Here is a 16,478-nt window from a genome sequence, read left to right on the forward strand (position 1 = left end):
GTGTTATACATGGGTCAACTGTAGTCTTGAGTGTGCTCTGTAGAATGTCTATGATTGTACTTCAAAGGGAAAACGGTGAGTAGCTGGATCAAGGATGGTTTGGTCTCAAAGTCCAATGTTCTTTCCTGTAGCACTCTCCCTGCTTTCAGCCAGAAGTACAATTTCCTATTGTGCCCCAAGGAAGTCTGTATTGTTAAAACTTTCCTGTGTCTTTCAGCTTTGACTACTCCAAGGTTTCCATTCAATGAACCCTTCCTTACTCTCTCCTAATGCAGCAGCAGAGTTACCTACTCACTCATACCATCCATAGACTCTGGTATTCCTCATGATAGAATTTGTTACTGATTTGTTAGTCTAACACCTTTTACTCTTTCACCACTGCATCCTTCTCTCTCCTCACTATTGATGTATGGTCCTTGCCCTAGGATCTGTGTTATATTGTACACTGAGACAAGTACTGTATCCAGAAATCCATGAAAGCTCTGTTACTGATCCAAGCAGGACCGGAGGACATGAATAAGCTACATGAGCGGGCAACTTAGACGTCCATTTCACTCACCACAGTTACACCAAAACCCCTCTCTCAACTCACACCTATGACTATATTGAGTGGGGGGTCTTGTATCTCTAGGTAAAGGTAAGGAAAAAAGCCAAATCTTAGCTTATCAATTGGTTGACTTGGCACGTGAGTGCAAGCTGAAAATGTACAATGGCTACATTACAGCCATACTCAGGGGTGGCCTTGAAAGACAGTGGTAAGGGAAGATCTTGAAGGTGGAGTTCTGAGTGGTTTACCTGGTCACCACTTTGTATGGAAACATGAGTGGCCTGAGATGGGAATTAATATGGATACATGGACAGTAGAAAATGCCTGACCAGAGGTTAGGGTTTAGAAGAAAAAGGGTTGAAAGATCAGAAATAAGAGGGTCTGGGGCAAAGGAATGTGAATGGAGATATGGGAGTAGAGTGGGAATGGTGTGTGAGACTTTTACAGGTTAATGCCCACCAGAGGCATTGAATAACCAAGTAGACAAATTGGCTCAGTCAGTTGACATTAGCCAGGCTTTGTTTTTTGTGCACCCAGAATTAGCACGATGGACAAATAAAAGGCATGTATGCCACACATTGGTTCAAATGCACGGACTTTCACTTATCAATGCTGACCTAGGTATCTCTCTACGTACGATCTACCAACAGTGGAGATGAATGTTGTGTCCCCATCATGGCACTATTGTTTGAGGAGACCAATTGGCACTTGGTGGCAAGTTGACTACACTGGATTCCTTCCATTCTGGAAAAGCCAGTGGTTCATTCTCATTGGAACAGACACCCATTCTGACATTTTTTCTGGGTATGGGTTTGACTTTCCTGCTCTCAGAGTCTTAGCCAGTACCACCATGTGTGGACTTCCAGAGTGCCTGATCCACAGGAAGAGAATACCACACAAGCTAGCATTCCATCAGAGGTCTCACTTCACAATGGAGGATTTTCAGGAGGGGGACACTGACTATGGAATCCACTGATTATTTGACATATCACTCCATGCAAAAACTTCTGGCCTGATAAAGCATTGGGATGGTCTTTTGAAGGTGCAGCTAACATGCCAGGTTAGAGGCAATATTCTGCAAGGATATGCTGCCAATAGGAAGACTACGTGGGACCAGGAATCAGGGGGTGGAAGCTAGAGCGGCCCTGTTATCCTCACTCCCAAGGACCCATTGGGTGACTTTGTGCTCTTCAGGCTTTGGGCTCCTTTAAACTATAAGTTATAGCTGGCTAGTTTTTTTTGTTTGTTTGTTTTCATTGTACAGGTTTGTCACCACACTACGCTGTCCCAACTTGAGTGAGTCAGAAGGTTAGTGATTATAGTTTTCGCTAATGATAAGGTCTATAAAGTCTGTTTAATGAGGGGAATATCATTAGTACTCCTCAGATTTTAAATATTTTTATTTTATTATTATCATTTTGGCTGTGTTGTGCGGCATGCGGGATCTTAGTTCCCTGACCAGCGATTGAACCCATGCCCCCTGCATTGGGAGTGTAGCATCTTAACCACTGGACCACCAGGGAAGTCCTAGATTTTAGATATTTTTAGGTGCCCATAATCATATTTCCTTCACTCAGGTGGTACTTTGAATTTAAGTGGGCATGTGCTTTTGGCAATTTCCTCTTTCAGGACAAAACTGTTGAATTTCTGTAAGGAAGGCAAAGAAAGGTACTTACTGTCCAGTGCCCCCTCACTCCATCCCAGTCCCCTGCAGCTGACTAACCTGGTTTCCCGGCAACATTGTGTTGAATGATCTAGAAGAGAGTTCATGGTTATAATAAATAATTGCGGGTCCTACCACCTCTAGATTCATCAAGCCCTGTGACTGTAGTTCCTCCCCCCATTGCTGTGTGCTGTTCCTTGTAAACGTTCTGCTCTTTCCCAGACTCCCTTTGTGTAGTGTCTATTACCACACAGCACTGTAGTCCATTGCTAAGGGAAACTGAGGAACCTATAGCAAAACCAACTATCTTCACTTTTATCTGGTTTTAAGGAATAACAAACATGATCTTTGACCATTTAAATGGAGGACTCAAGATAGCATTGGATCACTAACATTTTGTCAAAATTTATTGACAAAGTATACTGATTCTTTCACACTATTTTTTCCAGCCCTTAGCTAAATCAAAGGCAAATAGAAAACCAACATGGTACCACATGGTATCATCTCTGTCCCCTTTATTATCCGAAAGTTTTCCCTACAGAGATTTATCCATATTGGATATGGAGTCTTTTTTTTTTTTTGCGGTACGCGGGCCTCTCACTGTTGTGGCCTCTCCCAACGTGGAGCACAGGCTCCGGACGCGCAGGCTCGGCAGCCATGGCTCACGGGCCCAGCCGCTCCGCGGCATGTGGGATCTTCCTGGACCGGGGCACGAACCCGTGTTCCCTGCATCAGCAGATGGACTCTCAACCACTGCACCACCAGGGAAGCCCGGATATGGAGTCTTTGTGTCATTTCCATTCTGCACAACTGCTACAATAACAATGTAAAAGTATTGATGGATAAACAAGGCACAAACACTTGAGAACATCAAACAGTTTTTACTCATGTAAAGGACACAAAAGGATGTCAGGATATATAGCAGAGAGTAGCAACATTCTCCAGCACCAAGGAGTGCAAACTTCCTAGTACTACACCTCATCAGCAGATGTATGGTTGCAGAGGTTAAGATGTAAATGACTGAAGGCCTAGAAGCATAACTGTCTTCTTCTGGCCTAGTCATATACTGGGGCGAACCTGCACATAATGTAGTATAGACACTTTCTGGAGATTACCTTACCAGGGCTAGGAGCATTTCTATATTCTCAGTTATATAATGCAGAATAGAATACACAGTACTTTAAGGAATCAAGCAAATGCTCATCTATCACCCCAGCCTATCTATGCTAGCATATCCTGGTTAAAGTACATTCCTGAACTCAGAGCCATGGAAAAACTTTCCCAGACACCTCTGGGATTCATACAAATAATCCCTTGATCTAGCTGAAGGAGTACACCTGTGACTCGTGTAATAAGGATAAAAACAAGTATTCTAAGCACATAGGGTGTGTGGTTCTAGGAGAGCTAGAGATGATACCAAAAACAAAGATTTGGGAAATAAAACTTAAGAAGAAACTGTTCCTTTGACCACATGATGATATGAAGAACATCTATAAATTGAGTTTTTGTTCATGCTGTTTCAGAATAATGAAAATTTTAATTAAAATAAATTTGTAGTACGAATGTCCTTCAGTTGAATCAGAGGAATTGAATTCAAAATAACATAAGAAAAGAGGTAAACTTACTGGATAGAATTAGGATATATTCTGAAAAAACAAAACAAAACAGTTCATGTGAAACGTTGGGATGAAACTAGGTATCAGAGACAACAAACAGTCTTTCACTGCTTCTCTCTGTGTTTGGACTTCATTCTTTCTTTCCATGTGGTATGCTACATAGCCTCAGAGCTTCACATATTAAAATTTTAGCCACCAAGGAGGACATGCCTCGAATGTCTGTCTGGATCCCCAAACCAAACACCATGACTGGGCCCAGCTGTGGTCAGTGGACCATCACCCAAACTAGGGAGACAGAATCACAAAAACAAAGTGACACTATTGGCATTTTGGACCAGATCATTCTTTGTTGTGAGGGCTGTCCTGTGTACTTCAGGATGTTTAGCAGCATTTCTGACCTCTACCCACTAGACAACAGCAGCACCTTCCTGGTTGTGGCAATCAAAAATGTTCCCAAACACTGCCATATGTCATTGGTGGAGAGGTGGCAAAATTGCCCCCAGTTAAGAACCACTGGCCTGTAGCAATCATATTCCATGAAATCACCAGAGAACATGGCGAAGAGTAGATGTAGAGGAGTAGGAATCAGATTATAGATACAGAGCAAGGTTTGTCGCAGTGGGAATAGAACATGGTATGGTGAGGAATTTATGCTTATAAATGCATCAGAATGTTCAGAAAGTAATTTGTTCTCAGTCCTAGATTGAACCACTTTGCAAATGCAAAATCAGTTTTCTCAGTTTAAAAGTGGAAGCAATACCAACTCCACAGAGTGGCTTTGAGTATTAAATAATTATGTGAAAGCACTTCAGAAGCTATGAAATGACACACAAATATAAGATAATAATAATAAATAAAATCACCAGCCCTTTTCTCTACCTCAGGCTGTTTCTCAGGAGGCTGGGTAGAAAAGAGGCTGACTTCATGGAAATTTTATATATCTATATCTATATCTATCTATCTCAGAGCTCTTGAAAAACAAAACAAAGCAAATGAAAACAAACAAACAAAAAACCAGAAACTATCAAATACAAGAGGATAGTTCATTGCTTTTTTATATAATTCTCATGTTGTCCCATTTAAGAACAGGCTTTTGATATAATACAGTTAATAAACATCAAGTTTATACCATTTGATGTATTTTGCTTATGTTACTCATTTTTACTCAGTTCATTTATTAGTACTACAAGTGGTAAGTAGTTAATTTATATTACTAATTTATGAACTTTTACTATAGATATTGAATAACTGTAAGTAAATAACTATTTAAAAATTTTTATTTTATTTTATAACATAAATTTGGAAGCAGCCATATTGCTCAATCACAAATAATTAAACTTTTGACATTTATTAGCCCTTGGTGTCAACAAATTGTATAGCCTAGTAAAGAATTACAGCAAGGCTTTAATGAAATATTGAACATGAAGTAGAAATAATAAATTTGTCTCCTAACAGCATGTACAAATACCACTTAAGCCATTCCAAAACACATATACTACAAAGATAAATAATGGTATTAGAAGCCTTGATAACACATGGAAAATATCACCACCATCATCACCACCAATAACAACTGTGATAGGAATGATAAAAACAACAAAATCAAAAGTTATCAAATGGTTGTCCTGAACTTGGAATGGTCCTAAGCACCTTACATGTATAATCTTATTTAATACTCAAGAGTTTTTTTAACCCATTTAAAAATACTTAAAACATAGAGATAGAAACATGTTTAGAAAGTGGAAATTTCATTCTTTATCAGAATAACAGTGAAATCTTAAGATTAATTAGACTGGTCAAATCTTTTTTTAGTATTTCTGTCATCGCATCTTTATTTGTTCTTAGTGTCCAAGAACTTGCCTTACAGTACTTACTATAAAATACATGCTTTTTGTTTGTTTCTTTGTTTTTCAAATTTAAATTTGTTGAATAAATATGGGGAAGAGAAGGAAATAAAAGGTGTTGCAGTTGTGGTTTGTGCATATTCTTTTTTGTTAAAGCTCAGTGGGTTTTTTTTTCAGTGTTTATTATTTTATTTTTTTTGCCTTTTTTGTATTACATTTTTGTCCTATGATAGTGGTAAATCTCACCCCTTCACCTCCTCTTCCACCTTTTCCTCTTCCTCTTCCTCTTCCTCTTTTTTCCTGTCCTTCTTCTCCTCCTCCCCCTCCCCCTCCTCCTTCCCCTCCTCCTTCCCCTCCTCCTCCCCCTCCTCCTCCTCCTCCTTCTCCTCCTCCCCCTCCTCCTCCTCCCCCTCCTCCTCCTCCTCCTCCTCCTCCTTCTCCTTCTCCTCCTCTTCCCCCTCCTCCTCCTCCTCCTCCTCCTCCTCCTCCTTCTCCCTCTCCTCCTCCTCCCCCTCCTCCTCCTCCCCCTCCTCCTCCTCCCCCTCCTCCTCCTCCCCCTCCTCCTCCTCCTCCTCCTCCTCTTCCCCCTCCTCCTCCTCCTCCTCCTCCTCCTCCTCCTCTTCCTCTTTCTCTATGTTTTCCTCCTCCTTTGCTGGCCCAGTTACCTCAGGGATAAAAACTATCTCTTCTTCCAATAATATATTTGGAAAATAAGACTGTATTATCAAAACAATTGCGGCACTTAGTGAAAAACACAGCATTCTGAGAAATAAAATAAGCATGCACAGTGGATCACACACAATTGGCCGGGGTACTTCCCATCTTGGATACCAAAATCGGTAATCTGTAAATAAAGAAGTAATTGAAAGCTGGATTTCACATAAAGTAGTAAAATCGTTCAAGAAATAAAGGACAAAAATACGTACATATGGCTTGGTCACGACCTGCATTACCTAGAAAGAAAAAGAAAGTTCATAAAGTTACATAGAATTTCTTCTTTTTCTAGAATATATGTTTCTCAACAATAATAATATCATTCTCCTAGTTTTCAGGCACCATGCTCTCATCTTTGATGTCTCCCCTTCAACCAGTAGCCAATTGTAAAGTACAACATATTTTCTTTTAGTAAAAGTCCTCCTGGTCTACCAGAGAGAGCACAGAAGTACAGGAGGAAGAGGTGTGGATTCTAGTACTAATTCTGTCTCTAAATCCTGACAACTTATATAAGCCACTCCACTCCTGCCTTTCAAAGATTGTTCCATCTTCGACATTCTAGAATTCTACATCTCTCTTTTTAAAAAATTGAAGTATAGTTAATTTGCAATGTCCTGTTAGAACATCTCTTATTTTTATCTCTCTTCTCCCCACTTCCCCCCAAGATCATTCAAAATTAATTTTCTGAATCTACTCACTTTATTCATTTAATTCTTATTTTCAGAAGCTTTCAGTTGCTCTTCATTTCCTAGATGGCAAGGTTGACTACAGAGCCTGCTATTCCTCGTTTTTGCTATCTAGCCCAATGCTATCATAATACTTTTCAGGAAATAAATTTCCCTTCCTCTGCTCACCTGGGCAGAGAAGGTCAAACAATCATTCCCAGATTCCACTAGAAAGGAGAGTGGGAGAATAAATGCAGTCTCACCTATAGAGAGCCCAATGTCAACCAGGGCTTTGTCTTGCAATGATGGTACACTTAGAGGAAAATTTAGAAATCACTCCTCAGGCACCTTGGAGATGAACTGAACTTCTGGTGGATCTTTGACATTATTTTAAGTGTTACGCTATGTCAGGCTTCTCCTTCCCACCCCATGTGGATTCTATCCTCACTTTGCTTGGACTCTGACACCAAATAGTGAGCCACTCCCGCATGGACATCCCTTTACCCTGATCTTATACCCCAAGCCTGACCTCATGCGGGTACACTCACCTCATTCCATGAGAGCTCTAACTTCCCATACAAGGCCATACCATGTGGACACTGTTCTCACCCTACTTAGGCTCTTTCCCCATGCCTACCACATCATGTATGAATCCCTTGTCTTCTTGCTTAGGTTCTAACATGGCACATCTGGATGCCCTCTGTGTGGATGCCTACCTCTTTCTGACCTACCCAATGGCTTTAGGTCTGGATATTTTCAGGAAGAGAAAGAAAAGGCGAAGAGGAAGAGCAAGGTTTTGCATCTTGATTCAAATGAAGCAAGGGAAGAAATGTTACGGTGGAGTCACTCCAGCAGTGGCATTATAATGAAATTGTTCACTAGTTTCTTTAACATAAAAGCCTAATATGCCCCTTACTCACTGTCTGACTTTATCCCCTACCACATTCCTCTAAGCATCATATATTCCAGCTATAGTTATACTTTTGGATTATACGCTCTCATGTTTAGAAAAACTAAAAGAAAAATTTAATAAAACATATTTTCTACTTTTATCTTTTGAATGTTTAGGGGAAAAATGAAAATAAAAGGCTATTAAATATTTGCTACTTTACTTCTTTCCTCTTTCTGAATGTTTTGGAATATCCTATCCTTTCGAGCAGCCACTCTCAAACAGGCCGCTATTTCAGGAATTAACTGAGAAGCTTTTTCAGGGCATAACTGTTAGTTCTCTTTCCTTCTTTCAGATTCTAGTATGTACTAAGGGGCAGGAATAATAGTAAGAGAGGGCAGAAGAGGTTGTGTAGTTTAAAAAAATCTAAAGATGATACTGTTTGATACCACCTTTGATAATATAACAATACCATCCTGAACAAAGGAACAATATTAACATGACAATGAAAGACTAGTGTTCACCACTTCTTTTTCTTGTCATCCAATGCATTATGGATTTTTTTTCATGTTTCAGTTATTTTCTTTATCTTACTGCATAGAAAATCTGTGCATCTGTCATAGATGCTACATCGGGAACACATTAATCCTCGTTGATAAGGACTTCTTGACAGAGATCCTCTACGAAAAAGCAGAAAACATTTTGTTAGAAAAAGTCTCAAATTTTATGTTATTTAAATAATATGGTTAACCAATTTTTAATTAATTTATAAGGGCGATTTAATTTAAAAAATGGACTTAAGGGAGTACTTAAAAGTACTTAAATTGCAGATGTAATCTTCCCCCTCTTTTTTCCCCCCAGAAATACTCTCTTCTGAAACTAATTCCCATTAATTTTAAAGTATTGTAATTTAAATATGAGGGAGTTTTAAAGCTTCTTTCATTTTATTTTGTATAAAAAATTTCCTTTAAAAATGGATGTTATAGAATGTTTTATAACTAATTGCTTCCTGATTGGCACATACATATAAAAAGCTATATATAAATGATATATTAGTTTTCTGAAACATTTGCAAAATCCTGAAATGCCTATTGGCACAAATACCCAGCTGCATGGATTATTTTGAGGTCTACATGAAAAACACATAAGTATATAAACAAGCAAATAAATGTAAATGGGATTTTACAAAGTTGTTTTAATCTATTGTACAGAGCACAGGGGAGAAGTTAAAAATTATTACATCAATTGCCCAGAGGTAAGTTAGGAAAAGAGGCCCCAAAATAGATATGAATTGGGAAGCGTATTTTAAAATATCTGAATAAGAAAGATAGAGAAGATAGATAGGGAAAATGTATTTTTGAGTGAGAAGAGGGTCATTAATTGTGGTTATTTAAACATGATTGCTTATTTACTCAGTGTATAGTTGCAAGCTATAAAAACAAACATTAGGCATTTAGGTCCCTGGTTAGGCCACTCTGGGCCATCTAGAAGAATGGCCAAACCTTAGAAATACATATTCAAAAATGTGAATATCAAATTTCTGAGTCGTATCTTATGAGAAGTTTTTGATGATACCCAATAAGGTATCTGATACCCTCAAATGGCAAGCTTTCAAGTACATCAAGGATATACAGATACCTATTGTTATTTGCAGATCGTATATCGTTCTCTAATTTCACTGTTCCACAATCAAACCATTTCAAGAAGGAAATGAATTTTGTTTGGATCCCAGCCAGAATACTAGCCGTCAAGAAATCCAAGAATTGAACCAGTCACCTTTACCTAATACCGTAGTCTACTTTTACTGCCTTAATTCTTTATCACTGAAACAGATGCCTCCAACTCAAAAGCAGAGCTTATACTGTTCTAAAATCCCTGGGGTGGGGGACCTCTGTTCTTGTACCTATGCAGAAAGCTACTCACTATACAGACTGCCTTTAAAACCTGGAGCAAGCAACCTAAATGTCCATCAACAGATGATTGTATAAAGAAGATGTGGCACATATATACAATGGAATATTACTCAGCCATAGAAAGGAACAAAATTGAGTTATTTGCAGTGAGGTGGATGGACCTAGAATCTGTCATACAGAATGAAGTAAGTCAGAAAGAGAAAAACAAATACCATATGTTAACGCATATATATGGAATTTTAAAATGCAGTACTGATGAACCTAGTGGCAGGGCAGGAATAAAGGCACAGACGTAGAGAACAGACCTGAGGGCACAGGGGTGAAGGGGAAGCTGGGATGAAGTGAGAGAGTAGCATTGACGTATATACACTACCAAATGTAAAATGGATGGCTACTGGGAAGCTGCTGCATAGCATGGGGAGATCGGCTTGGTACTTTGTGACAACCTAGAGGGATGGGATAGGGAGGGTGGGAGCGAGGCTCAAGAGGGAGGGGATATGAGGATATATGTATACATATAGCTGACTCACTTTGCTGTACAGCAGAAACTAACACAATATTGTAAAGCATTTATACTCCAATAAAGATGTGAAAAAAAACCTGGAGCATAGGCTAATCATCCCATGACCATAATGTCTGATAACCATGGCCTGGAATAACTCTGGAAAGGCAAATAAATATATAAATAAATACATGAATTAATTAATCAAAATAAATAAATTCACATTGTGCTAGAATACAACGGGCCCTCCTTTTCAAAGATATGAACATTATAAAACTGTTTATATTAGGTAGCCAGAAATGGCAAGCTAATACTCTCCCATGTTAATCTTCCTGTTGTTCTGAGTTTCTAAAAAGTTTAACCTAAAGCAACTTGAGTCTGAATCTACAGTACAAGTCCACAACTGCAATTGGAAATTATTGGGCTGGATTAGGAGAAAACAACAGATAAGTATCTACAACTAGCAAAGTCCTCTGAAATTTCATAGCTGCCCTGGTGGTGCCTGAAGAAATAGATGATATTCTCTGTCTTTAGGCATTTGCCTTTTCCGAGAAGCAGCCCAAGGGTTCGCTAAGACCAAGTCCTGACTCTGAACATAGTCCTCGGGAACTTTTCTTAGACTTGCATCTGGCCATATCTTCATTATATTGCCACCTATAGGATATGTGTCCAGGCCCTAGATAAGGACATGTCACCTGGGTAGTCCAATGGGTAAACTACTCCCATGCCCAACCCAAAGTCCATTAGAAAACCATTATTCAAATTTTATAATAGATCTACATTGTTCCAGAATGAGAACACAATTCTGGTGGTGATGGAAACTTTTATTGCCTGCCACTTTGTTCATGAAGGAGATAATCCAGCTCCATGGATTGACAATCTAGGAATTACAATTTGTAGATAGATTCTTCTCTTCAAAGTTCTCCATGTGCAGACTCATATAATCTGTATATTGTCCATGGAACAATGGCCAGAGTACATCAAATAGATATTGATTTTTCCATATTATACAACCAGAATAACTAGGCCACCTACAGTAACTCTTTTCACTTTTACTACATCCATAAGGCATTGAGAAATATCACAGTGCTGGCTTCTGGTTCATATCCAAACATCTATAGATTTCCCAAGTAGACTTAAAGAATCTATCCCAATAAGCTAGAGAAAAATACATGCAATAAGCAGCAAAGATTATCTTTTAGAGATTCTATCTGGCTCTTCTTCTGATTCATCTAATATATTTGTCTTTGCCCAAAACTCCATGACTACTTCTTGGACCTATTCAAGGTCAAGGAAGGTATGGATCCTGTTGTTTTCTGCCTCAAATTATCCCTGTATATGCAAAGCTACCTCACTTTATATCACTTTCTGTGAAAATCAGTTGGTCACATCTCCTCCCTTCACTTCCACATCTTGCACCTAAAGGACCAGGGAACACAGTTAAACACCTATAAAGCTCCTTGAGGCTGATATTATGTAGTTGTACCATCCTCTAATCCTCCCCAAGATACCATCTACCTTCTGATTATGCCTCCTTATTCACTTTGGTATCTGGCTCACCATTTTGCTTTTTAGTCAAAATTGTGCGATTGTCTACAAATTTGGGACCTAGAGGATTACAATATGCTAATGGATAATTCATCCAATAACTTGGGCTCTATGTTATTGGATGTCTTCACCATCATAAAACTTCCTAATGCTACGTAACTGTCACTTTTGTAGCCACATTCTGCATCTTATTATCTCCTAAATCTGCTCTACTTCTGAACTCACAAATCACACATTCCACTCATTGACTGCAACCTCCTGTCCTTCCAGGTTCCTAACTCATTCACTCCCATCACACTTGTCCATTAATTTCACTGTTTCCACAGTGTACTTTCTCTCCTATTTTTCTCCCTATCCATCGTGTTGTCTTTTCTCAATCTAGCTTAGGTCCATCACTTTGCATGTTCTCTACCTAAAACCTTGAAACTCGCTTGCACTATTTTCCTTTACATCCACCTGACAAAACCGCTGTGTAGGAAAAAGTGAAGGAATCTTACTGTCTGCATGTCCCATGCCTGCTTCAGGGCTGCTGGGTGCTGCTGGAGGAAAATCATTAAACTAGGTAGAGAATATCTCTATCATTCTCTCTATTCAGCTTCCGCTCTCATGTTCCATAATAACTATTTCATATCTTCCCAGTCCTCAAACTTCCAGCTTCACTGTCTCTCCCTTTATGCTCAGGACATGATCTATTCTACTTCACAGAGAATCATAACAGCTATTAGACTGGAACTCGAGAAATTTTCTGTCACTAAATATGACAAATATACCTACGCTTTCCTTTCTAATACAACTGAAGAACTGCTCCTCATTCTTTCTAAGGCTAATCTCTCTCTTTTTTTTAAGTTCAAAAGTCATATAATTAATTGTTTGCACTTTTTTGTTGTTGTTGTTGGTCCTACATTTTCTTTTAGCATCTTTATTGGAGTATAATGGCTTTACAGTGTTGTATTAGTTTCTGCTGTATAACAAAGTGAATCAGCTCTACGTATACATATATCCCCATATCTCCTCCCTCTTATGTCTCCCTCCCACCCTCCCTATCCCACCACTCTGGGTGGTCACAAAGCACCGAGCTCATCTCCCTGTGCTATGCGGCTGCTTCCCACTAGCTATCTATTTTACATTTGGTAGTGTATATATGTCCATGCCACTCTCACTTCGTCCCAGCTTACCCTTCCCCCTCCCCGCATCCTCAAGTCCATTCTCTCCATCTGAGTCTTTATTCCTGTCCTGCCCCTAGGTTCTTGAGAACCATTTTTTCTTTTTTTTTGGATTCCATATATATGTGTTAGCATACAGTATTTGTTTTTCTCTTTCTGACTTACTCCACTCTGTATGACAGACTCTAGGTCCATCCACCTCACTACAAATAACTCAATTTCATTTCTTTTTATGGCTGAGTAATATTCCATTGTATATATGTGCCACATCTTCTTTATCTATTCATATGTCAATGGGCACTTAGGTTGCTTCCATGTCCTGGCTATTGTAAATAGAGCTGCAATGAATACTGTGGTACATGAGTCTTTTTGAGTTATGGTTTTCTCATGGTATATGCCCAGTAGTGGGATTGCTGGGTCGTATGGTAGTTCTATTTTTAGTTTTTTAAGGAACCTCCATACTGGTCTCCATAGTGGCTGTATCAATTTACATTCCCACCAACAGTGCAAGAGGGTTCCCTTTTCTCCACACCCTCTCCAGCATTTATTGTTTGTAGATTTTTTGATGATGGCCATTCTGACTGGTGTGAGGTGATACCTCACTGTAGTTTTGATTTGCATTTCTCTAATGATTAGTGATGTTGAGCATCCTTTCATGTATTTGTTGGCAATCTGTATATCTTCTTTGGAGAAATGTCTATTTAGGTCTTCTGCCCATTTTTGGATTGGGTTGTTTGTTTTTTTGATATTGAGCTGCATGAACCATTTGTATATTTTGGAGATTAATCCTTTGTCAGCAAATATTTTCTCCCATTCTGAGGGTTGTCTTTTCATCTTGTTTATGGTTTCCTTTTCTGTTCAAAAGATTTTAAATTTGATTAGGTTCCATTTGTTTATTTTTGCTTTTGTTTCCATTTCTCTAGGAGGTGGGTCAAAAAGGATCTTGCTGTGATTTATGTCATACAGTGTTCTGCCTATGTTTTCCTCCAAGAGTTTTATAGTGTCTGGCCTTATATTTAGGTCTTTAATCCATTTTGAGTTTATTTTTGTGTATGGTGTTAGGGAATGTTCTAGTTTCATTCATTTACATGTAGCTGTCCAGTTTTCCCAGCACCACTTATAGAAGAGGCTGTCTTTTCTCCATTGTATATTTTTGCCTCCTTTATCAAAGAAAGGTGACCATATGTGCGTGGGTTTATCTCTGAGCTCTCTATCCTGTTCCATTGGGGGGACCTTCAAGATGGCAGAGGAGTAAGCCGTAGAGCTCCCCTTCCTCCCCACAAATACATCAGAAATATATCTACATGTGGAACAACTCCTACAGAACACCTGCTGAACGCTGGAAGAAGACCTCATACCTCCCAAAAGGCAAGAAACTCCCCACGTACCTGGGTAGGGCAAAAGAAAAAAAGAAAAAACAGACAAAATAGGGATGGGCCCTGCACCACTGGGAGGGAGCTGAGAAGGAGGAAAGGTTTCCACACACTAGGAAGACCCTTCACTGGAGGAGACGGTGGCGGGGTGGGGAGGCGGGGTAGGCAGCGGCGGAGCTTCGGAGCCACGGAGAAGAGCGCAGCAACAGAGGTGCAGAGGGCAAAGCGGTGAGATTCCCGCACAGAGGATCGGTGCCGACCAGCACCCACCAGCCTGAGCGGCTTGTCTGTTCACCCGCCGGGGCGGGCGGGCTGGGAGCTGAGGCTCGGACTTCGGAGGTCGGATCCCAGGGAGAGGACTGGGGTTGGCTGCGTGAACACAGCCTGAAGGGGTCTAGTGCGCCACAGCTAGCCGGGAGGGAGTCCGGGGAAAAGTCTGCACCTGCCGAAGAGGCAAGAGACCATTGTTTCCTGGTGCGCGAGGAGAGGGGATTAAGAGCACCGCCTAAACAAGCTCCAGAGACGGGCGCGAGGCGCGGTTATCAGCGCGGACCCCAGAGACGGGCATGAGACGCTAAGGCTGCTGCTGCCGCCACCAAGAAACCTGTGTGCAAGCACAGGTCACTCTCCACACCTCCCCTCCCGGGAGCCTGTGCAGCCAGGACCCCATGATTCAGTGACCACTTCCCCGGAAGAACGCACGGCGCGCCTCAGGCTGGTGCAAAGTCACGTCGGCCTCTGCCGCCGCAGGCCCGCCCCGCACTCCGTGCCCCTCCCTGCCCCGGGCCTGAGTGAGCCAGAGCCCCCGAATCAGCTGCTCCTTTAACCCCGTCCTGTCTGAGCGAAGAACAGACGCCCTCAGGCGACCTAGACGCAGAGGCGGGGCCAAATCCAAAGCTGAGCCCCAGGAGCTGTGCGAACAAAGAGAAAGGGAAATCTCTCCCAGTAGCCTCAGGAGCAGCGGATTAAAGCTCCACAATCAACTTGATGTGCCCTGCATCTGTGGAATACATGAATAGACAACGAATCATCCCAAATTGAGGAGGTGGACTTTGGGAGCAATGATATATATATATATCTGTATTTTTTTTTCCTTTTTCTCTATTTGTGAGTGTGTATGTGTATGCTTCTTTGTGTGATTTTGTCTGTATAGCTTTGCTTTTACCATTTGTCCTATGGTTCTGTCTGCTTTTTTTTTAAGTATAGTTTTTTTTAGCCCTAATCTCTTTTAAACCCTTCCTTTTTCTCTTTTAAAGCCTTCTGTTTTCTCAGGGACTTGTATCTTTACATATACCCTGCCTTTATACTTTATAAAGAATTACTTTTATTTTGTATTAGATTCTTCATGTCAATATTTAAATATGCTCACATCTTCCCCATTTTAAAAACAAAACAAAATAAAAACAACAACAAAACAGTTCTCAATTCATTCCAACCTGGCATCAGTTTCCTCTACTCCATAGAAGCAGTTTTCCTATGTTTATTAATGAACTTCTCTTTAGATCTGATATTTTTAAGTCCTGACTTTGCTTGACGTCTTGGAATTTGAAAGTTTGGACGAGTTTTTCCTTTTAAAAATATTCTTTCCCCACACCTTCCCTGATACCATACTCTTCTGCTTTTTCTTCTACCTGTCTGGCCACTCTTCTTAGGTCTCCCACTTATCTTCCACTAACTGCCCTTAAATGTTGGCATGACATTCCACAGGTCCTATTCTCTTCTCATTCCATACTCTCTTGCTAAGCAATCTCATCTAGTCCCATGATTTAAATTACCCTATGTTTCCTGGCACTCCAAATGTTTCTTCTATGTCATTCCTCACTCATGAGCTTCTGACCTAAATAACAACCTGCTTACTAAACATCTCAAAGTGAGTATTTCGCAGCCAACTCCAATTCATTATGTACAAAGTGAAACTCATTATCTTCCCTCCCAAAATGTTCAGTGTTCCCCTTTGCAGTTAATGCCAATACCATTCATGCCTGATCATAAATTTGAAAATCTTCCTTGACTACTTCCTCTCTCTGATTACTTAATACAA

At 40.2% G+C, this 16,478-nt stretch overlaps 1 protein-coding gene across 2 annotated transcripts in view; it reads right to left on the reverse strand.

The window, feature by feature from the left end:
- Positions 1 to 16,478, reverse strand: part of GLIPR1L2 (GLIPR1 like 2) — a 51,345-nt gene that overhangs the window by 14,140 nt on the left and 20,727 nt on the right. The window contains exons 4-6 of one of the 2 annotated variants that reach the window (XR_009565450.1): positions 8,463 to 8,618; positions 6,597 to 6,623; positions 6,404 to 6,514 (exon numbers count right to left, since the gene is read on the reverse strand). Coding sequence is in view for 1 of the 2 variants with exons in the window: in XM_060306047.1 (XP_060162030.1) it covers positions 6,597 to 6,623; positions 8,533 to 8,618 (113 nt within the window). In the remaining variant the exon portion in view is untranslated. Of the gene's footprint in view, positions 1 to 6,403; positions 6,515 to 6,596; positions 6,624 to 8,462; positions 8,619 to 16,478 lie in introns of those variants that run through there. The other variant, XM_060306047.1, reaches the window with a different exon arrangement.

Source organism: Globicephala melas, chromosome 10, assembly GCF_963455315.2.
Source record: "Globicephala melas chromosome 10, mGloMel1.2, whole genome shotgun sequence".
Classification (NCBI taxonomy): Eukaryota; Metazoa; Chordata; class Mammalia; order Artiodactyla; family Delphinidae; genus Globicephala; species Globicephala melas.